At 47.8% G+C, this 22,775-nt stretch overlaps 2 protein-coding genes across 2 annotated transcripts in view; one reads left to right on the top strand and one right to left on the bottom strand.

Moving 5' to 3' along the window:
- Positions 1 to 4,514: 4,514 nt before the first annotated feature.
- Positions 4,515 to 10,556, top strand: LOC310964088 (guanylyl cyclase-activating protein 2-like; the record flags this gene model as incomplete). The annotated part of the gene is made up of 4 exons (XM_083937084.1): positions 4,515 to 4,709; positions 7,492 to 7,641; positions 9,010 to 9,106; positions 10,435 to 10,556. The coding sequence occupies 4 exons, from the start codon at positions 4,515 to 4,517 to the stop codon at positions 10,554 to 10,556; spliced, it is 564 nt and encodes a 187-aa protein (XP_083793210.1).
- A 12,199-nt stretch (positions 10,557 to 22,755) lies between these two features.
- Positions 22,756 to 22,775, bottom strand: part of shank2b (SH3 and multiple ankyrin repeat domains 2b) — a gene marked incomplete at both ends in the record, with an annotated part of 138,868 nt that continues 138,848 nt past the window's right edge. The window contains one exon of the mRNA XM_083920918.1: positions 22,756 to 22,775. This exon is cut by the window's right edge and continues 506 nt beyond it. Within this exon, the coding sequence (XP_083777044.1) occupies positions 22,756 to 22,775 (20 nt within the window).

Genomic DNA, 22,775 nt, shown 5'->3' with positions numbered 1-22,775 from the left:
CTCCTGCTGGACATTAGAGAGAATGCAGCTTTAAGTGGAGTCTCCCCCTGCTGGACATTAGAGAGAATGCAGCTTTAAGTGGAGTCTCCTCCTGCTGGACATTAGAGAGAATGCAGCTTTAAGTGGAGTCTCCTCCTGCTGGACATTAGAGAGAATGCAGCTTTAAGTGGAGTCTCCTCCTGCTGGACATTAGAGAGAATACAGCTTTAAGTGGAGTCTCCTCCTGCTGGACATTAGAGAGAGTGCAGCTTTAAGTGGAGTCTCCTCCTGCTGGACATTAGAGAGAATGCAGCTTTTAGTGGAGTCTCCTCCTGCTGGACATTAGAGAGAATGCAGCTTTAAGTGGAGTCTCCTCCTGCTGGACATTAGAGAGAATGCAGCTTTAAGTGGAGTCTCCTCCTTCCGGACATTAGAGAGAATGCAGCTTTAAGTGGAGTCTCCTCCTGCTGGACATTAGAGAGAATGCAGCTTTAAGTGGAGTCTCCCCCTGCTGGACATTAGAGAGAATGCAGCTTTAAGTGGAGTCTCCCCCTGCTGGACATTAGAGAGAATGCAGCTTTAAGTGGAGTCTCCTCCTGCTGGACATTAGAGAGAATGCAGCTTTAAGTGGAGTCTCCTCCTGCTGGACATTAGAGAGAATGCAGCTTTAAGTGGAGTCTCCTCCTGCTGGACATTAGAGAGAATGCAGCTTTAAATGGAGTCTCCTCCTGCTGGACATTAGAGAGAATGCAGCTTTAAGTGGAGTCTCCTCCTGCTCGACATTAGAGAGGATGCAGCTTTAAGTGGCGTCTCCTCCTGCTGGACATTAGAGAGAACGCAGCTTTAAGTGGCGTCTCCTCCTGCTGGACATTAGAGAGAATGCAGCTTTAAGTGGACATTAGAGAGAATGCAGCTTTAAGTGGAGTCTCCTTCTTCCGGACATTTGAGAGAATGCAGCTTTAAGTGGAGTCTCCTCCTGCTGGACATTAGAGAGAATGCAGCTTTAAGTGTATCTTTGTAGTGTTATTTGTGTTTCTTGTCCTCATCAGTGGAGTCATTGAGCGATGTTTGTGTTGTCATGACGACCTAAATGTCTCTGATGCTGTTAATGGGATCCTGTAAAGACGAACACTTTAAAACATGTTGCTTGTTACGCAAAGGTCTCATCATCGCCCTGACACAGATTATTCCCTGTAATCCTGTATTTTCTCACCGTGCTGTCCCTGAACGCCCCTTGAGTTCAAGTGAATGCACCTGATCGCTGTTTATTTACCTGTTTTTCTTTAAGTGCGCGGAGAAATCACCAAATTACCTTTTGGATGTGGTTATTTTACAACACCGCGAAACTCTGTTGAATATTATCCTTTGAAAAATAGATTATAATCCCGGCCGTAATCCTCCCAGAGAGATTAATGCGATCTTCTTTGGTGGCAGGTTTTGATCCTCAGGTGTTGCGCGTTGATCCCGGCCTCGCTGCGATGTAACAGCTGACCCCTGATCAGCACGGACACAAATAGGGTCACTGTAAAATATGGAGAGCGCTTATGACGAAGAAGGCGAAGAAGAAGAAGAAGAAGAAGAAGAACTTCTTATAGGGCGCCCTCCCACTGTGCCTCCGTCCCGTGCCCCGTGCTTTAGGGTCCTTGTCCCCCCTCCAGGCCCGTTTGTACTCACACTACCTGGGCCTCGGAGAATGCTTCTTGCTGCCTATACGTCATCACGCCGTAACACGTCACACGCATTGATGACGTCATGGCGATGCGTGGCTTTGTTTCCAGATCTTTCCGTAGACCTCGGAGTTTTTGTGCGTCTTGTCGACTGTTTTTGAATCTTTTCATCGACCAAATCTGCAGTAAACACTCCACCTCCGCATCACACCAACGTGAACCTTTCACCGCCATTGTTTGAAATGTCCGCGCATGGTCCCTCCTTCTTTTTTCTACGTCCCAACAGACGCACAGGAAATGACCTCAGAACCACCGTAGGCCTCGTGCTCGTACACGTGCGCACGCTCGTGCTCGTACATGTGCAAACGTGCTTTACAAAAGCCCACCTCTCCCAAACGGGCCGTGGACGGTAAGCGTGCCGCTCCTAGACGCGGTACGGTTGCACTCACACTGGTCAAAGGAACCAGACTTTAGCTGTGAAACCTGTTTGGGCACGGGACGTAGGCACAGTGTGAGTGCGCCCCAAGATATTACAGCTATATTGAATCAGGTATGGAGAAGTTGACACAAGAACATCTGTTTATTGTTTTCACACCAACGTGAACCTTTTGCCGCCATTGTTGTTGTTGTTAAATGTCCGCGTATGGTCCCTCCTTTTTTTTCTATGTCCCAACAGGCGCACATAAATTACGTGAGAGCCGCCGTAGGCCTCGTCCTCGTGCTCGTACACGTGCGCACGCTCGTGCTCGTACATAAGCCATCGAGACATCCGGTAGAGTCGCACGTGCAAACGTGCTTTACAAAAGCCCAACTCTCCCAAACGGGCCGTGGACGGCAAGCGTGCCGCTCCTAGACGTGGTACGGTTGCACTCACACTGGTCAAAGGAACCAGACTTTACGCGTAAAACCTGTTTTGACTCGGTGCGGAAGGACAGTGTGAGTGCGCCCTCCAAAGTCTCCAAAGTCTGGTGTCTCTGAATGTGTTCACGTCCAAGATCAACTCAATTACATCCACGCTTCAAATGTTTTAATTAATCTTGTAAAATCTTATAACTCATTTTTTGTTTGTTTCTTTTTGTGTTTTGTGACATTGTGTTGGAACTTCGTGTGCTGCCATTCTTGGCCAAGTCTTAAGATCCCAAGATCTCAATGGGACAAACCTGGTTAAATAAAGGTTATAAAGGTTATATATTTATATTCTGAGGGTGAATTTGTCATTTATTAACCCAGAATAAGATGTTAAAAGTCATATAAATGAGCCTGTGAATGTGGAAACCTTCAGAATAAAGAGAGGAATGAAAGTGTCTGTACGTGCTGCTGAAGTAGAGATTTAAAACATTTAAAGGCGGCGTTCTCTAACTTAACTAACTTCTGTTGACTTCAGGAGGAATCTGCCGACACATGCAAACAAAGTGAAGCGTGAAGTGTGAAAGAAGAAGAACATAAAAGAACCCAACGTCTATAAACCGACCGGTGCATGCCGGAGAGCAGCTTTGGTTATATCTGTGCTGTTAATCTCACGTCAGTGGACAAAAATAACCTCCGTAAACACCCTCCCACTCTGGACACACAAGGACAAGCCCACCTGGTTATCGTACGAGCTTTAGGGAAACATTAGAAATGTGTCATAAAGAAAAAGAGAGAACAAACAGATGATAGATGTGTTCAGGGAGGACAGAAGGAGCACAATCACAGTCAGCTGATGGTCCTTTTTCTTTCCTCCCACAGTCCATAGGTGACTTGGCTGGGACCCGTAGGGTTGCTAGTACAAATCCCTGCGTGGACCGTGAATGGAGCATGGACTGGTGGCTGGGTCGGAGCCCCCAGCTGCTCGGGGCGCCGGTCACTGGCAGCCCCCTCGCTCTGACATCTCCCCGTTAATTGCATGTGTGTGTATTTCGGGCCCGTGTGTGTAACATGATTAATAATAAGAGTGGAAAAATTAAATTTCCCCATCGCAGGATAAATAAAGTTCTTCTTCTTCTTCAAAGACGTGCAGGTGTTCGGTTCATTGATGACTCTAAATCACCCGTGTGTGTGTGTGTGTGTGTGTGTGTGTGTGTGCGTGCGTGCGTGCGTGATATATTTCTGTATGTTACATGTCCTTCCTTGTGTTTGATGTTTTTAACTATGCTGTATCTATTTGGGGGGACGACACGGTGGTGTGGGGGTTTGCACTGTTGCCTCACAGCAAGAGGGTTCCCGGGTCGAGTACCGGCTGGGGCCCTTCTGTGTGGAGTTAGCATGTTGTCCCCGTGTCTGCGTGGGTTTTCTCCGGGTTCTCCGGTTTCCTCCCACAGTCCAAAGACGTGCAGGTGTTCGGTTCATTGATGACTCTAAATCACCCGTAGGTGTGAATGGTTGTCTGTCTCTGTTCGTCTCTATGTGTCCTGTGATAGACTGGCGTCCTGTCCAGGGTGGACCCCGCCTCACGCCCGATGTCAGCTGGGATCGTCTCCAGCCCCCCGCGACCTCGACAGGAACAAGAGGTTGAAGATGAATGAATGAATGAATGAATGGTTGTGAGACACTGGAACAGTTCAAAGTGTTTGGACGGCTGTTAATGAAGCCGGCTGCTTTAATCGACTGCACCTGCTTTGTCATTAAATCGATTCCGTGGTTATCGCTGTTTTGGCCCTTGCTAACAACGGTAATGCCAAATTTTCAGGCCCACTTGGACGCCACCTTGTCGGCTAAAGGTCAAGAGATTAACGCGTTAATAGGATTGCCTGCTCACAGAGCGGCTGGATGGAGCAAAGCTCTTCAGTTCGACTGGAGTGTGTGAACGGGTGTCTCAGTGATCTGCAGACGACGACCACATCCAAACTCCCTCTCACAGCTTTGATCCAGGGAAATCAAGGGGACGCCATGGGACAAGAAGAGAGCCGCACCGAGGAGATGGATTTGGCCCAGGTGCAGGAGCTGTGCATCATTTTCATGAAGGAGTGTCCGAGCGGCGCCCTGCACCTTCACGAGTTCAAGAGGATCTTCGGCGTGCAGAGCAGCTCTCCGGAGGAGTCCCTCTACATCGAGACCGTGTTCCACTCCTTTGACACCAATCAGGTAGAAGACGCAGCAGTTCCTCACCACGTGTTTTTAGTTCTGAGACGTTGAGTGCAGCTGTGTGTAGGGGAAATATGTTGACTCCTAGACCAGGGGTGGGCTATTCAGGTCCTGGAGGGCCACTGTCCTGCATGTTTTAGGTTTCTCTCTGCTCCTGGAGCCACTGTCCTGCATGTTTTAGTTTCTCTCTGCTCCTGGAGCCACTGTCCTGCATGTTTTAGGTTTCTCTCTGCTCCTGGAGCCACTGTCCTGCATGTTTTTAGTTTCTCTCTGCTCCTGGAGCCACTGTCCTGCATGTTTTAGGTTTCTCTCTGCTCCTGGAGCCACTGTCCTGCATGTTTTAGGTTTCTCTCTGCTCCTGGAGCCACTGTCCTGCATGTTTTAGGTTTATCTCTGCTCCTGGAGCCACTGTCCTGCATGTTTTAGGTTTCTCTCTGCTCCTGGAGCCACTGTCCTGCATGTTTTAGGTTTCTCTCTGCTCCTGGAGCCACTGTCCTGCATGTTTTAGGTTTCTCTCTTCTCCTGGAGCCACTGACCTGCATGTTTTAGGTTTCTCTCTGCTCCTGGAGCCACTGTCCTGCATGTTTCAGGTTTCTCTCTACTCCTGGAGCCACTGTCCTGCATGTTTTAGGTTTCTCTCTGCTCCTGGAGCCACTGTCCTGCATGTTTTAGTTTCTCTCTGCTCCTGGAGGGCCACTGTCCTGCATGTTTTAGTTTCTCTCTGCTCCTGGAGCCACTGTCCTGCATGTTTTAGGTTTCTCTCTGCTCCTGGAGCCACTGTCCTGCATGTTTTAGTTTTCCCTCTGCTCCTGGAGCCACTGTCCTGCATGTTTTAGGTTTCTCTCTGCTCCTGGAGCCACTGTCCTGCATGTTTTAGTTTCTCTCTGCTCCTGGAGCCACTGTCCTGCATGTTTTAGGTTTCTCTCTGCTCCTGGAGCCACTGTCCTGCATGTGTTAGTTTCTCTCTGCTCCTGGAGCCACTGTCCTGCATGTTTTAGGTTTCTCTCTGCTCCTGGAGCCACTGTCCTGCATGTTTTAGGTTTCTCTCTGCTCCTTGAGCCACTGTCCTGGATGTTTTAGGTTTCTCTCTGCTCCTGGAGCCACTGTCCTGCATGTTTTAGTTTCTCTCTGCTCCTGGAGTCACTGTCCTGCATGTTTTAAGTTTCTCTCTGCTCCTGGAGCCACTGTCCTGCATGTTTTAGTTTCTCTCTGCTCCTGGAGCCACTGTCCTGCATGTTTTAGGTTTCTCTCTGCTCCTAGAGCCACTGTCCTGCATGTTTTAGGTTTCTCTCTGCGCCTGGAGCCACTGTCCTGCATGTTTTAGGTTTCTCTCTGCTCTTGGAGCCACTGTCCTGCATGTTTTAGGTTTCTCTCTGCTCTTGGAGCCACTGTCCTGCATGTTTTAGGTTTCTCTCTGCTCTTGGAGCCACTGTCATGCATGTTTTAGGTTTCTCTCTTCTCCTGGAGCCACTGTCCTGCATGTTTTAGGTTTCTCTCTGCTCCTGGAGCCACTGTCCTGCATGTTTTAGGTTTCTCTCTGCTCCTGGAGCCACTGTCCTGCATGTTTTAGGTTTCTCTCTTCTCCTGGAGCCACTGTCCTGCATGTTTTAGGTTTCTCTCTGCTCCTGGAGCCACTGTCAAACCTAAAACATGCAGGACAGTGGCTCCAGGAGCAGAGAGAAACCTAAAACATGCAGGACAGTGGCCCTCGAGGATCCTGGAGGAACACCCAAGTCCACGATTCCTTTGGGGCCCTTTGTGTCACGCTCTGCAGGCTGCAAGATATAGCTGCTAACGCTCGCCGCCACTTCCTTAATGTCATTACGAACTTGCATAAATTCAGGAAGTGACATCACACAGACACTTGATGAGAAAAAGGGGGGTGGGGGATACATAAGATTTCCTCTTCCCGCTCCTTTTTAGGCACAAATCACATTCAAAGTCAGGATTGCTGACTGGTCCATGGGGCTGCGTTCAGGTTGCAGTCTCCATTGGAGGCGTGGGTTCATATCCCACTTCTGACAGCAAGTGCTTTCCACTGGAACCTTTGCCCTCACCTCACTGATTCCTTAAATCAGGGCGGTCCAAGGGGTTGCGTTAAGGTTGAAGTCTCCACTGGTAGCGTGGGTTACAATTCCACTTACAGCCAGTATTTTTAAGGTGACATAGGTGACTTGGCTGGGAACCGTAGGTTCATTGGTTCTAGTCCCTCTGTGGACCATGTATGGAGCGTGGACTGGTGGCTGGAGAGGTGCCAGTTCATCTCCTGGGCACTGCAGCGGTGCTGTTGAGCAAGGCACCGAACCCCCAACTGCTCGGGGGCTGTCACTAACATCTCTCCTTAATTGCATGTATTGGTCCTGTCTGTGCATGTGTGTGTATTTCAGGCCTGTGTGTGTGTTACATGATTAATAATAACAATCCCTGTTGCGGGATAAATAAAGTAATTCTTCTTCTTCTTCTTCCTCTTCTTCGAATGTTGCCGTTTTCTGTGCAAATGCTATGGTAGTGAATGCTGCCTGAAATAAAGGAAAAATGAAATGTCATGTTTATGCATTATAGCCAATGAGACGTTAGCACTTCTCCTCTTGCTGTCTCGGTCCACCTTCCTAGCATAAGAATCTGATCTTTGCTGTTTGAGCCCTTTACACACTACTTTGCGTTGACGACTCTTCCGTTCTCCTTGATCAAGTACGAATAAACTCCAGGACTCTGGCATTTTGTCTTCTTCTGTGGCATCACTAAAACACCTTCCTTTACACTGTGCGTTGTTTGCTCGCAGGATAACACACTTGATTTCCTGGAGTACACGGCAGCACTCCACCTGATCTTACGGGGGAATCTCGAAGACAGGCTCAGGTGGTCCTTCAAGATGTACGACAAGGACGGGAACGGCAAGCTGGACCGGCAGGAGGTGAAGCGGTTCATCCGGGTGAGGGAGACGTTTTAAGGACGTCACTTTTCTGTGATTTTTTGCAATTAATACAAATGTTATGAATGAAGGTTTTTGTAGAAAGTAGAGTGGGTTGCATTCAGAATGAGCAGGTTTCATAACACAGATCCTCTCAGGACAGATTATAGTTGGCCCAGTGACAGGGCTTAGGGATGAGGGGGTCAGGTAATGCAGGTTCTCAGGGCTTTATGAGGAGTGGGGCTATTCTTGAAGCGAACATCTTCAGCGGGCTCTGCCGTAAGCCTCTGAACTAAAATTAGCCCGCTGTGCATGGGATCGACGGGAATTATGTCACACAGTAATCCAAAACAAAAAGGTTTCATTGCTTCATACGTCCTCTCCATTCATGGGACATAAAAAACGCTGCAGTTGCATTTGTTTTAGCGCCCGTTTGTTCCCAATCATTGAATGAACCTGAGCTGCTTCCTCCATCCTGCTAACGAGAGCAGTGCCAGCTCGAAACGCGCCCGTTTCAAACCCTCTTCAGTGTTTCTGCTCATTCACACAACTTCACACTCAACACTGCGCTTCTGTGGGTCCTTAAAGAAACATCCACCAAGGGGGAAGTCAATCAGACGAACGGTTGTGGAGACAATTGAATGAAAGACGGACTCATTCATTTGAGTTAGGGCGCCCTCCCACTGTGCCTCCGTCCCGTGCCCCGTGCTTTAGGGTCCTTGTCCCCCCCTCCAGGCCCGTTTGTACTCACACTACCTGGGCCTCGGAGAATGCTTCTTGCTGCCTATACGTCATCACGCCGTAACACGTCACACGCATTGATGACGTCATGGCGATGCGTGGCTTTGTTTCCAGATCTTTCCGTAGACCTCGGAGTTTTTGTGCGTCTTGTCGACTGTTTTTGAATCTTTTCATCGACCAAATCTGCAGTAAACACTCCACCTCCGCATCACACCAACGTGAACCTTTCACCGCCATTGTTTTAAATGTCCGCGCATGGTCCCTCCTTCTTTTTTCTACGTCCCAACAGGCGCACAGGAAATGACCTCAGAACCGCCGTAGGCCTCGTGCTCGTACACGTGCGCACTCTCGTGCTCGTACATGTGCAAACGTGCTTTACTAAAGCCCACCTCTCCCAAACGGGCCGTGGACGGCCAGCTGGCCACAGTTATGCGCGGAGCGGTTGCACTCACACTGGTCAAACGCACTAGGCTTTAGCCGAAAAACCTGTTTTAGCCCAGTGCGGAAGGACAGTGTGAGTGCGCCCTTAGATGGCACCTGTCGTATGGACTTTCAGACCTGTCAGTGAAAGCCTGTGTGTCCTGTGGCAGGCGTAAATAAAGCTGATGTTGATGATTAACACACTCACGTTTCACGCATCTCTCACAGATTCTCTACAAAATCAAGCTCCAGACGAGTGACGTTAGCATGACGCCGTCGCAAATCTGTGACAGGATCTTTGAGCTGGTGGACCAGAACAACGACGGTAAGGAAGGAAGAGCTCCGCAGACAAATAAAGGATGTTTATTCATTTTCTGTTTCTGCAGCTTTTCACACAATTTCTTGTACGTCCTCGAACGTGAAAGAAATCAGCATCACTACTTCTGACAACACTTCACAATTCAAAGAACAAGAAGGAATTCACGTGGCTTTAGTTCAAATATGATGAACTGTATGTAGATTATTTTACCAACAAGACCTTCAACCCATGCAGCAACGTATCACAGGATGGCACCGGGGGGGGGGGGGGGGCAGGTGATCAGCACATCCTGGACCACTGACACTGTTCCCATTCCCCCCGTCACTGTGATGTTTCAGTCAGTTGATAGATGTCTTCTAAACAGTAGATCTATCTATCTGTCTCTCTGTCTATCTATCTATCTGTCTGTCTATCCATCTATCCATCCATCCATCCATCCATCCATCCATCCTTCCGTCTATCCATCTATCTATCCATCCATCTATCTCTCTATCCAGCTATCTCTCTATCTATCTATCCATCTATCTATCTATCTATCCATCTATCTATCCATCCATCCATCTATCTATCTATCTATCCATCTATCTATCCATCCATCTATCTATCTATCTATCTATCCATCTATCTATCCATCCATCTATCTATCCAGCTATCTCTATATCCATCTATCCATCCATCCATCCATCCATCCTTCCGTCTATCCATCTATCTATCCATCCATCTATCTATCCATCTATCGCTCTATCCATCTATCTCTCTATCCATCTATCGATCTATCTATCCATCCATCCATCCATCCATCCGTCTATCCATCTATCTATCTCTCTATCCAGCTATCTCTCTATCCATCTAGCTCTCTATCTATCCATCCATCCATCTACCCATCTATCTCTCTATCTATCCATCCATCTATCTCTCTATCTATCCATCCGTCTATCTCTCTATCCATCTATCTATCCATCCATCCATCTATCTCTCTATCCAGCTATCTCTCTATCCATCTATCCATCCATCTATCTCTCTATCCATCTAGCTCTCTATCTCTCTATCTATCCATCCATCTATCCATCCATACATCCATCCATCCATCCATCTATATATCCATCCATCCATCCATCTCTATATTTATACTGTATATAGTATGTTATATACACTGTAAGACGTTTTTATAATCTATAGTAACGATCTAGACTTTCCTCCATAATGACTGCGGTCACTAGAGGTCGAGTCCACACTAAAGGAAATACACAGTCGGTCGTAATGAGCTGCTCGTACACACACACAGTCGCTCTGTTACTGCTCTTACCCTTGTTTATGTGAATTGTGTTTTTCAGGTCAGATAACTCTGTCTGAGTTCATGGCCGGGGCGCAGAAGGACGAATGGGTCATGAACCTGCTGAAGCTGGACGTTGACGCCACCGGCTGGGTCATCCAGAACTGTGGGAAACTGCCCTGATGTCTCGTGGTCGTGGGTTCACCGCCCCCCCGCCGGTTTTTGTCTGAGGCTGACGCAGAGATGCCGTCTCTATGTCGAGCATCCTGAGACGTGGAGCTGGAGCTCAGTGCACTTCTTCTTCTCAGCTGCATTTCATTTTTGACCGCTGGTCCAAAGGGCTGAGTCGTCGCCGTGTGCCTGTGGTGCGCTCTGGCAGTGAGGGGATGTCTCCGATGCAACAGAGCGTCTACTGCGAGACACTGGACAGTCAACATTACTGCGTGTGTTTCATTATATGTTTGATAGAATAGCGATGATAATGTACAGGTATAGTGGTAGTGGTGGCTTTGTTTCCAGATCTTTCCGTAGACCTCTGAGTTTTTGTGCGTCTTGTCGACTGTTTTTGAATCTTTTCATCGACCAAATCTGCAGTAAACACTCCACCTCCGCATCACACCAACGTGAACCTTTCACCGCCATTGTTTGAAATGTCCGCGCATGGTCCCTCCTTCTTTTCTCTACGTCCCAACAGGCGCACAGGAAATGACCTCAGAACCGCCGTAGGCCTCGTGCTCGTACACGTGCGCACGCTCGTGCTCGTACATGTGCAAACGCGCTCTACTAAAGCCCACCTCTCTCAACGGGCTGTGGGCGGCCAGCTGGCCGCAGCTAGGTGCGGAGCGGTTGCACTCACACTGGTCAGACGCACTAGGCTTTACCCGCAAAACCTGTTTTGGCCCGGTAGGGAAGGACAGTGTGAGTGCGCCCTTAGCTAACGGCTTTAATCAGTTTTTGTAAATGTTGGACCAGACCTGGGCAAACAAATACTTGATCCAGGGGCATCTGGAGAAACTCCTGAGAATGTATCAGGGACAAATCCCTATCATTATAATAATACTATCATTAGTAATTCCATTTGTGAAAGCGGGAGAAAAGCCACGCTCAAAGCCAACGCCATTGGCCGGCCTTCTCTCCTCGGCATCAGGCTGGGAGCTGCGAGTTGACTTGGGCAGGCAGCTCAAGTTCCCAGAATGTGTAACATCCACTTCATTGAGACCAGACCTGGTTCTGACATCCGTCTCTTCAAAGCAAGTCCTCTTATTGGACAGACAGTCCCTTGGGAGGACCGAATGGAAGAGGCCAATGAGGGTAACCGACTCAAATACCAGGAGCTCATCGAAGACTGCCGGAGGAGAGGCTGGAAAGCCCGCTCGAGCCAATAGAGGTGGGATGTCGGGGCTTCGCTGCACGCTCCCTGTGCAGGGCCTACAGCCTTCTTGGCATCTCGGGTGCTGCTAGGAGGAGAGCGGTCAAGTCCGCCACAGAGGCTGCAGAGAGAGCCCCCAGGTGGATCTGGATTAAAAGGTCCGAAAAGTGGGCTAACGCTGCCGGGGCACAAGCCGGGGATCGATCACCCCGGCTGGGTCGCCTGAGGGAGGGTGTCTGATGTTGAGAGACCCGAAACGCCCGTCGATCTCAGGTTATAACATCACTGATGATGTGTCCCAGCGCACCCTAGGATGCATCTACACACATTATAATACAATCATTAAAAACAGAGTGAGAGTGATCTGTGCGTTCACTCTGGAGTGTGTTTAGGGAACAATGATCGCCGACAACAACCTCTTTTTAAAAAGAGGCTTAAGACACATCATCTTTTTCACCAGGCGTTTAGTTAATTGATTTCTTTTCGGTGCTAATCCGAGCACTTTTTATCCTTTTTTACTGTTTTAATCTCTGTGTTTTAGCCTTCATGCTTTTATTTATTTTTATGTCCTCATGTCTTATGCTCTAATGCTTTTATTTTCTATTTCATGTTTTAGCCTCTGTGCTTTTATGCTTTTATGTTTTAGTCCCTCCATATTTTAACCCTTTACTGTTTTAGGCAACAGTTTTTAGTCTCCAGTGTTTCCTCAGGGGGCCTAAAGGATTGGGAGTTGTCTCTGATCTTGGCTGCAGGGGGTGCTGTCCCGTGGACGGTTCCGGCCCGGGCGACTAGAGGGCTCTGCACCTTGGTGCGGAGGCTCCTGTCTGCCCGGGTTGGGGGGGTCTCTGTGGCGGTGCTCCCTGTGACCTTGGACTGGGGTCTCTCCCGGTGTGGTCGCCCCCCCCAAAGGCAGCTTCCTCTAGCCTCCTCTGTACCTCAGGTCTCGCTGCCCGGCCGTGTCTCTGTAGTGACAGCTAGTGTTTGTGTAGGTGTGAGTGTGTGTGTTTGTGTGTCAGCGTGGCTGTGTGTGTGTGTGAATGTGTGTATGAACGTATACATATGTGTGTGTGTGTCTCTGTGCATGACTGTGGGGGTGGGAGGGTTCTTTTCACTTTCTTCTCCTGATTTTATTTGATGTTTCTCTTCTTCTGTACATCTCTGTAACTCGGCACTTTGCGATACTTTTCTGTATGAAAAGCACCAAATAAATAAATAAAGGTTGATTTGATTTGATTTAAGGAATCATTTTAATTAAATCAGGAAATTATCCATATGCATTTTGACACTGGGAGGGATTTTAAATCTAATTTATTATAAAACCATACAGTAAAATATTTTGATATTTTCCATAATGATAGTCAGAGTCACTGTGAACAAGAATACATTATAATTATCAGCAAACATCCTATGAAATCATTTTAATTAACTTAGAAAATCAGGAAATTATCCATTTGTCAGTGTGCACTTTAACACTGGGAGGGATTTTAAATCTAATTTATGATAAAACCATACAGTAAAATGTTTTGATATTTATTAGAATGATAGTCAGAGTCACTTTGAACAGGAATACATTGTAAATATTAGCAAATATCCTATTAAATCATTTTAATTAACTTAGAAAATCAGGAAATTATCCATTTGCCAGTGTGCACTTTGGCACTTAGAGGGATTTTAAAACTAATTTATTATAAAACCATACAGTAAAATGTTTTGATATTTAACATAATCATAGTCAGAGTCACTTTGAACCAGAATCCATTGTAAATATTAGCAAATATCCTATGAAATCATTTTAATTAACTTAGAAAATCAGGAAATTATCCATTTGTCAGTATAAACTTTAACACTGGGAGGGATTTTAAATCTAATTTATTATAAAAACCATAAAGTAAAATGTTTTGATATTTTCCATAATCATAGTCAGAGTCACTGTGAACAGGAATCCATTGTAAATATTAGCAAACATCCTATGAAATCATTTTAATTAATTCTTGAAAACCAGGAAATTTGCATAGGGAATAAAAAACCGCTCTCCCTTCCATTTTGGCCAAGTCGGGCACCCGTACCGTAAGTGCAGTAATAGACACGCACACACAGATTCCAAGTGGCGGCTGACGTGAAGCTAGCGTTAAACCCGACACATTAACCGTAGCCTCATGAGTTAGCATGTCGCATTAGCTTAATAAAACACAAAGTATCGTTACGTTAATGTCTTGACTTACCTAAAGTCCACGTCTGTGTAATGAAAGTGTCTCTTCTTCTCCTTTGTTTTCATCTTTCTTTAGTTGTTGTTGTTAACGCTAATGCTAATGCTAACGCTAACCCACAGCAGCGGCAGCTTCAGAATCTAAATATTGCCGCCTTTGGGGATAGAGGAAGTGACGTCACTCAAACGCAACACACAGGAAACAGATAAACTGAAAAATAATAATAATGATAATAATAAAGTGACTAAACGAGACGAAACGACGTTATTTCGCCTCGTTTTGCTCAAAGTAAATGAAGAGATATTTTAGGGTAGTTTTTATTTTGTAAACCACATTTCATCACGTTTTAATTTGTCGACGAAATTGCGTTATTAAATATTTATTTATTTATAGTTATCGTCACGTGATAAAGGCTCGTTGACGACAATATTTCGTCATAATCCATATTCTTCAACAAATAGAAAGAAGAATATGGAGAATGATCAGAACGGCTCCATCGAGAGTCTCCAGATCGTCGTCGCAACAACAAAAAAGAAGTCCAGCAGTGGGGTTGCCAGGTTGGTCAGACCCGGCCCAGTAGCTCCAGGAGACCGGAGTCAGTTTGAGCCTGTTTGAACCCGTCCCCTCCAGAAAATCACAGCATAAAAACAAGGATCAGAGGAGTTTGACTGACAGTTAGCGTTAGCCGTTAGCATTAGCCGTTCCAGCTAAGTGCAGATGAAAGTGATGCTAGCATCAAGGAGCAGCGTAGCCATGTGGGCGTGCGTTTGAATGGCGTTCCTCTCCTTTCTCTCAGTCCATGGAGTGAATGCTCGGCCTATAGTGACTCTGGTTGTTGCCCGTCTCCGCTCACTCAGCTGCTGGGACAAAGAACGCCCCCTTCACTGAGGCTCCCAAGCAGCTGCAGGATTGGCTGACTCCATTTCACCCAGTGCCAGCCTACAGTAGCTGCACCCAACAACAGACAACCCTGGCAACCAGCAACGCTATTGGCTGCTACCATGGAAACACAACGGGACAGAAAGTCATTGTCAAACCCCTCAAAACGCCCTGTGGGTGTTTTATTATTATTTAAAAACGTAGTTTTTAATTAAGATTCTACAGATTCAACCTTTAACTTTTGAACACACACACACACACACGCACCCACACACACACACACACGTACACACACACACACACCTCCAACAGGACTGAGAGGGATACAACAGTAGTGCAATATTATATTTATTTTCTTACAGTGAATTTTGGTTGCCATACAAGAAGTCTTGAGGATTCGGGGGCGTGGTCGGGGGTGGGGTTAGGGGGGGGGGGGGGTCAGGTGCAGTTACAGGAACATTTCTCTCGCTCTTCATTTCAGTAATTAGTCGACTCTATGATGATTTATAGCACAAAATTACAGCAACATAGAAAACAGGAACACAAGTCTTTGCACAACTTTACCGTAAACATCTTAGCGTCTATGAAGACTTCGTCAAAGAATAAGAATCTATCCATGAGGAAAAGAATAAATCCGTTAAGAAAGAAAAGAAAGAAGCGGTTACCCGAATGTTGGACGACGATGAAGGGGGGAGCGGTGTGTTCGAAGGGGAGTGGAGGTGGGTAAGCGGGCCGCGCCTGTCCCCAACACGGGCCGGTGACACGCCACGCCACGCCACGCCGCGGGGACGCTCTCTAAAGTCTCCTACATCTACTCAGCTCTACTTCCACAGAGAAAGAAACCGCGTAGTGACCATGTTGATCCGCGCAAAGGGATTCAACAGCCACCGCTAGTCTTCCTGGTGGATTGATGCATGTATACATATATATAGATTTCATATAGCTTCCTACCAAGATGGCCTGCGGATATATAGCTTTTAAAAAAATGTACACCTCTTTTCTACACACACACACTCTAAGACTGAGGGGTTCGGGGAGATGAGTCAGGCAGATGGCGGTCGTCAGAAGATACCTGGGTTTGTCTGCGCTCGCTTGATCGGCCGAAAATACCTTAAGTCTACGAACGGCGGCGGCGTGTAGGCGACGCTGCGTTAAAACACTGACAAGTGGTCGCGTCGTGATATGTCACTTTAAAATGAGAGAATCAAACACAACCAAGAAGAGTCATTCAGAATAAATATTGCTTCTTACATAATCTGTAAATCTAATAATATCCACGTTTTTTTAAATCTATATAGTTGTTTTTTTTTTGGCAATCCACGCGTGAGTGTTGAACAGCTCTTTGTTCACATAACCTCTATAAAATTTCATAGAACTCTATACAAATCTTTAAAAATACTGTGCTTTTCTACCCCCTCGGACGCGTCGCCGTTGGCTTTAACACGATGTTCAGACAGGAACAGGATTATAGCAGCATTGTCCCGCGCCGGCCTCCGTACGGCTTCATGTTCACAGAACACAGAGCTTGCGTATAATGTTTCATTCGTCTCCTCGAAAGCTGCGCGAAGCTGCGGACGGAGTGTGATATGAAACCGGATAAGGGTGAAGCTTGTTCTAAAACCACACATATATATATATGTGTGTGTGTGTGTGTGTGTGTGTGTGTGTGTGTGTGTATTCCAGACGCTGGGTTCCTGTCGAGCACGTATCCAACCACACGTGAGGTGCGCTCTGAAAGAATCTACTTTGAGATACAAACACATTTTCGTGGTGGAGCTGTACGGACAGTGGTGCAGGTACAGTGGAGGGAAGGAACGACTGTGGGCTGTTTAAGGCATCCTCTGCAGGATGTTTAGGGGGGGGGTGGGGGGGTGAGACCACCGCCGTGGTCGTCAGGTCGGCTCTGGCAACTTTAAATCAACCTCCATAGAATTAATATTTCTCTCTAAATCTTTTAATAGAGCTATACATATAATCAAATAGACATTTGTTATCCCGTTAAACACTCTTATATACACGTTTCAACACATACTGAACTTCTACTTCTGACCAGCCTGGACTGTTGCTAGCAAACACACACATTTCCAGCTTTATAAATGCTGATTAGGTTTTAAATTGGACCTTTAACAAAGTTTAAACTAGTGTTAGAACGATAATGTCGGCCGATATTTGCCTTTTTCACGTGTATGGACATCGGGCGATGTGGGCTGCGTCCGCAGGCAGCTCCGTGCTGCTGCAGACGCCTTTTTAAAGTCCAATAAATGTTCCTTTATTTAAATTGAGACTCGAAACATTTGTTGTCATCATTGTCTTCATCTTCATCTTCATCCGCTTATCTGGGGTCGGGTCTCGGGGGCAGCAGCTCCAGCAGGGGACCCCAAACTTCCCTTTCCCGGGCCACATTAACCAGCTCTAACTGGGGGATCCTGAGGCGTTCCCAGGCCAGTGTGGAGATCTAATCTCTCCACCTGGTCCTGGGTCTTCCCCGAGGCCTCCTCCCAGCTGGACGTGCCTGGAACACCTCCCTAGGGAGGCGCCCAGGGTTCATCCTTACCAGATGATCCTGAACCACCTCAACTGGCTCCTTTCAACACAAAGGAGCAGCGGCTCTACTCCGAGTTCCTCACGGATGCTGAACTTCTCCCCCTCTCTCTAAGGGAGACTCCAGCCCCCCTCCTGAGGAAACACATTTCACACGCTTGGACCTGGACCTGGTTCTGTGGGTCCTGACCCAGCTTTCATGACCACAGGTGAGGGTAGGAACCAGGACTGAGCGGTAGATCCAGAGCTTTGTCTTACTCAGCTCTCTTTTCATCACAACGGTGCGGTAGAGCGACTGCAGCTCCGCCCCCGCTGCTCCGATTCTCCGGCCAAACTCACGCTCCATCGTCCCCTCACTCGTGAACAAGATCCCGAGGTACTTGAACTCCTTCACTTGGGGTCAGGACTCATCATCATCATTGTGTTTAATTTATATGATGTAAACTGAGGGAGCAAAAGTAGAATCGGCTCCAAATATCAGCTCCAGAGAATGGGCGGTCCGTATCGGCCGTCGGCTGAGGCTGATGAAAAAACCTCAGTATCAGCCCTAAAAAACTCCAAATGGGTCGATCCCCAGTTTCAAACCCTGTCTCCTGTCTCTGCTGCAGTGAGACTGGATGTGGGACGGGTCAGAGAGAAAGTCCATCTGCAGCAGATCAGAACCGGTTTCTATCCCTCTCTAATCTCACACAGGGCTCACGCTGATGAACATCTGCCGGCTTTGTTGGGGTTTGTTCTCTGCTTATCATTTTTTTTGCACAGTGGTTGGAGGGCAGGGCCGAGGCATGCGGACTTATGCGAACACGTCATTGGACATAACACCCTGGAGCCACAGAGTCTCCATCTGCTCTAAAAGCCAACGGTTCTCTTGGATTTCACGTCATCTGGCGGAAGAATCGACCTGCTGATGCGTGAGAGCGGATCTCTGCAGCGTCAGCCTGCCGCAGCTTTGTTGCGGACGCGTCTCCGGCCTTCTTTACGAGAAGGAAACGCTCTACTGAAGGCTGTTTCGGTCTAAAGCAATATCTTCCCTTTGACTCTGCGCTCCAAACCACAGAACTGCACCTCTAAACATCCGGTTCGGGATGCTGTTTGGCTCATTTGGTTGAATGTGGCCGGGCGACATTGGACCCATTTTTTAAAAAAAAGGGTCTGATGTTCCCACAATCAGTGCCGAATTCCCCGGCAATATGCCTCTGTAGACCCTGACCCTGACCCCTGACCCTAACCGTGACACCTAACCCTGACCCCTAACCCCTGATCCTAACCGTGACACCTAACCCTGACCCCTAACCCCTGATCCTAACCCTGACCGTGACCCCTAACCCCTGAGACTAACCGTGACCCCTGACCCTGACCCTAACCCTGACCGTGACCCCTAACCCCTGATCCTAACCCTGACCGTGACCCCTGACCCTAACCGTGACCCCTAACCCCTGAGACTAACCGTGACCCCTAACCCCTGAGACTAACCGTGACCCCTAGCCCCTGAGACTAACCGTGACCCCTAACCCTGACCCTGACCCCTAACCCTGACCCTAACCCTGACCCTAACCGTGACGCCTAACCCTGACTCTAACCTTAACCTCTCATCCTAATAAAATGCTGAATCAAACCAGCGAAGGTTGAGGCTCATGCGACCGGGGAACGTAGGGATGACCCCAGCTGGAGTTAGCTTAATGCTAACGAATCGCTTATCAAGTCATTAATCTCCTCGCTCTACTTTAATTAACAAGGAACAATGTACAAAATGTCCAGGTAGTCATTTAGAAAACACCTCATTTCTCTGGTAAAAAGAGTCTTTAGCTCCTTAAACGTCAACCGTCTGTTTGACTTTGAGTTCTTAAATGTTAGCTTGCTCATAGCTCGTGTTATTTAAAATAGTTGGAAGCTTAAAAAAAGGCCTCCGAAAGGATTTGACACTGATTCAAAGTCAGTAAAATGTTGAATCCAATGACAGCATGGAAAATAGGCGTTCACATTTTCTTGTTGAGAGTTTAGCAGTCTCATATAAACGTGTCTACGCTCAATAGCCTCTGAATATGACACTTTAAGGTGACGTTTCAAAGGCTTTCATGTTGTTTAGCGTATGTTTCCCTGCATCCGTGTGTTGAAATCACCTGCAGCTGTTGTTCTCCTTCAGATTTGCACCAAAGACGCTTTTTCTTTTTACAACTTGAACTGCGAACGCAGAGCCGTCATCACGAGGACCCTGGGGACACGGCTGCATATAAATAAATCAGGAGCTAGAGCCAGGAGACGATTAGCTTAGCGGGACGGATTTCCTCGATTAAAGAAACGCTCAGTCGACTAACACTCACGTGATTTTCTCGACTAATCGATTAGTTGATAGGCAGATCTCTAAAACTGAGTTTCTCCACGAAGAAGCACTACTTTAAGGGTCCACACGATCGCAAACCACCTTTTTGTTCTGTCCTTCCGTCCACTCGGCCTCGACTCCTAAACCTCTGCGTCCACAGGAAACCAGGTGCAGCGACTCCAAACGCTGTAGTTCACATGCCAGGCCTGGAGGTGGCGCTGTAACTGCCACAGAAATACACCAACAACGGAGAAGAAGAGACGGGGAGACGCTGTGGAGAATCCAAACACCGGAGAGTTCCTCTCCAAATCCTCCTCCATCCTAGAGACAAACGTGTCCCTGGTTCTGGTCTTAGTGGAGACTTTGGTGCTGTTCTGGACTCTGATGCACCCATCACTCTGCAGTTAGTGTCCTCACTGAGCAGAGGGGGCTGCTGGGAGCCCCATCACTCTGCAGTTAGTGTCCTCACTGAGCAGAGGGGGCTGCTGGGAGCCCCTTCACTCTGCAGTTAGTGTCCTCACTGAGCAGAGGGGGCTGCTGGGAGCCCCTTCACTCTGCAGTTAGTGTCCTCACTGAGCAGAGGGGGCTGCTAAGAGCCCCTTCACTCTGCAGTTAGTGTCCTCACTGAGCAGAGGGGGCTGCTGGGAGCCCCTTCACTCTGCAGTTAGTGTCCTCACTGAGCAGAGGGGGCTGCTGGGAGCCCCTTCACTCTGCAGTTAGTGTCCTCACTGAGCAGAGGGGGCTGCTGGGAGCCCCTTCACTCTGCAGTTAGTGTCCTCACTGAGCAGAGGGTGCTGCTGGGAGCCCCTTCACTCTGCAGTTAGTGTCCTCACTGAGCAGAGGGTGCTGCTGGGAGCCCCTTCACTCTGCAGTTAGTGTCCTCACTGAGCAGAGGGTGCTGCTGGGAGCCCCTTCCCCGTCCCAAAGCACTCCCAGGCGCCACTTTCTCACTACATTTAGAGACTTTTCACAGCTTCTTAGAACTGGATTTAGAAACAGAGCCTAGAGCAGTTTAGCTCCTTATTCAGAGCATCAGGGAAAAGGGAGACATCTGTGCTGGGCCTCATTCAGTCCCATGCATGTGGCTCAGAGTCCAGTTCAGGAAACAGCCTCTGGGTCCGTCTCTGTCCTCTCACGCAGCATCACTGTTGTTGTTATGTGACACCGCGGGGTCAGAGGTCAGAGGTGGGGCCATGACGCCATCCTTTAACAAAGTCTGAGCTTTCACCGTCCAGACCACAACGCCATGGGGGGCCTTTTCAGATCTTCCTACTCTGGGACCCGGTTTATAAAGATCCTGTTTTCAGGATAATAACGGCTGATAACGCCGGCTGCTGTGGACGGAAGACTGAACCAGACTAAAGTTGTGCGGTTACAGGAAAACGCGTCTTTGTGTGGACCGGCCCTAAATCTTTTAATGTTTATATATTTATATTTATATAATATTTATGTGTTACTCTTATTTTATTTAAAAGTATTTGTTGCTGTTTGAATGAATTATATTTTAAGTTCTAGAAAATACAGTTACAAAAACAATTATTCATAAAATAGTTCACTAAATGAAAGTTTCCAAAGGGAGAAATCATATTAAATAAATGTGACATTTACTCCTAATGTGCTAAAGCGTCTTTATCTCCCGGCTCCAGCTCCGTATTTACAGACACGACAGTGTATTTCCCAAAATGTCGAACTGTCCCTTTAAACATACCTCTCTAAAAAAACCTCAACTTCTACCACCTGCACACTCGGGGTGTTTGATACATCGGCGTGACTGCGACGCCACGTGAACGCCGCGTCGACCTGCTGATGAAGCGGAAGGAGATTCAACAGAACGAAGGAAGTACAAAAGTAAAGAACTCTATTTCTCTGTTCTGTGGATCCACGGGAAAAAGCTCAACTGGTCTAATAATGTGGGTCAACCACTGACACGTGCGCTACACACACACACACACACACACACAGACACACACACACACACGCACACGCACGCACGCACACACAGCGACTGGGACGCCCTTTGCAGACAGACAAGCTGGTCAAACCACTTCAAGGTGACATTTTTTCTGGTCCAACGTTCGTCTGTCCGTGTTGTACCTCGTGTCCTCCCCTCGGTTCCCCTTGTATGATGAGGTGGACACCGGGTGGGTGTAGACTGCCGAGGGGCCCCGGGGCCCCTGCTACAGCGGAGCGCCTCGTCTGGTGAACACCCCTCTCTCCACGCTTTGCTCTCTCTCAGGAGAAGAAGGCCATGGCAGGAACGGTGTGTGTATACATGCTTAGGGTGTCTGTGTGTCTGTGTGTGTGTGTGTGTGCGATATGCATAAAGTGTGTGTGTTTGTGTGTGTGCGTGTGTGTGTGTGGAAACAAGATATGGTTTAGTATTTAAACACGTCAGCTAATGTTCTTATTTTGACACAAACGAGGTGAAAAGCAAAAAAGAAAATGGAGTCTATCTCAAATGTTCTCTACAACCTTAGATGCACCCAGAAATATAACTCCGGTTGGACTCTAGTGAAGAAATATTATTCTCTGAACAAACTCTAGCAAAGATAGAAAAGGAGCGACGACCAGCTCAACTGGTTCTTCATGCACCCGCACCGGGGTGGATGGAAAAAGTCTCTGGTATCCAAAGCAGTTGGGTGAGAATGAGTCTTTAAGTGAAACAAACCTCCAGACGAGTCGTTCTCCAGTGTCCGATCACATGCTGTTCCAGAGTTTGTGTTTCCTGGTCCGTCCTCCGCACTGGCCTCCTCTGCTCTCTCCTTGATGTGACGTAGCAGCTATTCTCTTCTCTCTGCTCCTGCGGTTCCTCCCGACATCCCGTGATCCCCGGTGCTCAGGGCGGAGTGGAGGAAGAAGAGGGCGGACGAGACGGGAGCACTGATATGAGGGCGACGGAGGATGAGAGAGGACAAAAACAGCAGGAGGCAGCGTCAGCTCGGACAAAGCTTCGACCCGGTTCAACGACTTGAGATCATGTCTGACGAAGAGATCGGTAAAAGTGGTCGGTAACACCCCCTCTCCTCGGCCCTGACTCCGCACGTCGCCACCCCGTCTGCTCGGGGCTTATCTGTCCTGCAGCAGCT

Source organism: Echiichthys vipera (genome assembly GCF_963691815.1).
Source record: "Echiichthys vipera genome assembly, chromosome: 1".
Lineage (NCBI taxonomy): Eukaryota > Metazoa > Chordata > Actinopteri > Perciformes > Trachinidae > Echiichthys > Echiichthys vipera.
This window is presented reverse-complemented; position numbering and strand designations above follow the sequence as displayed.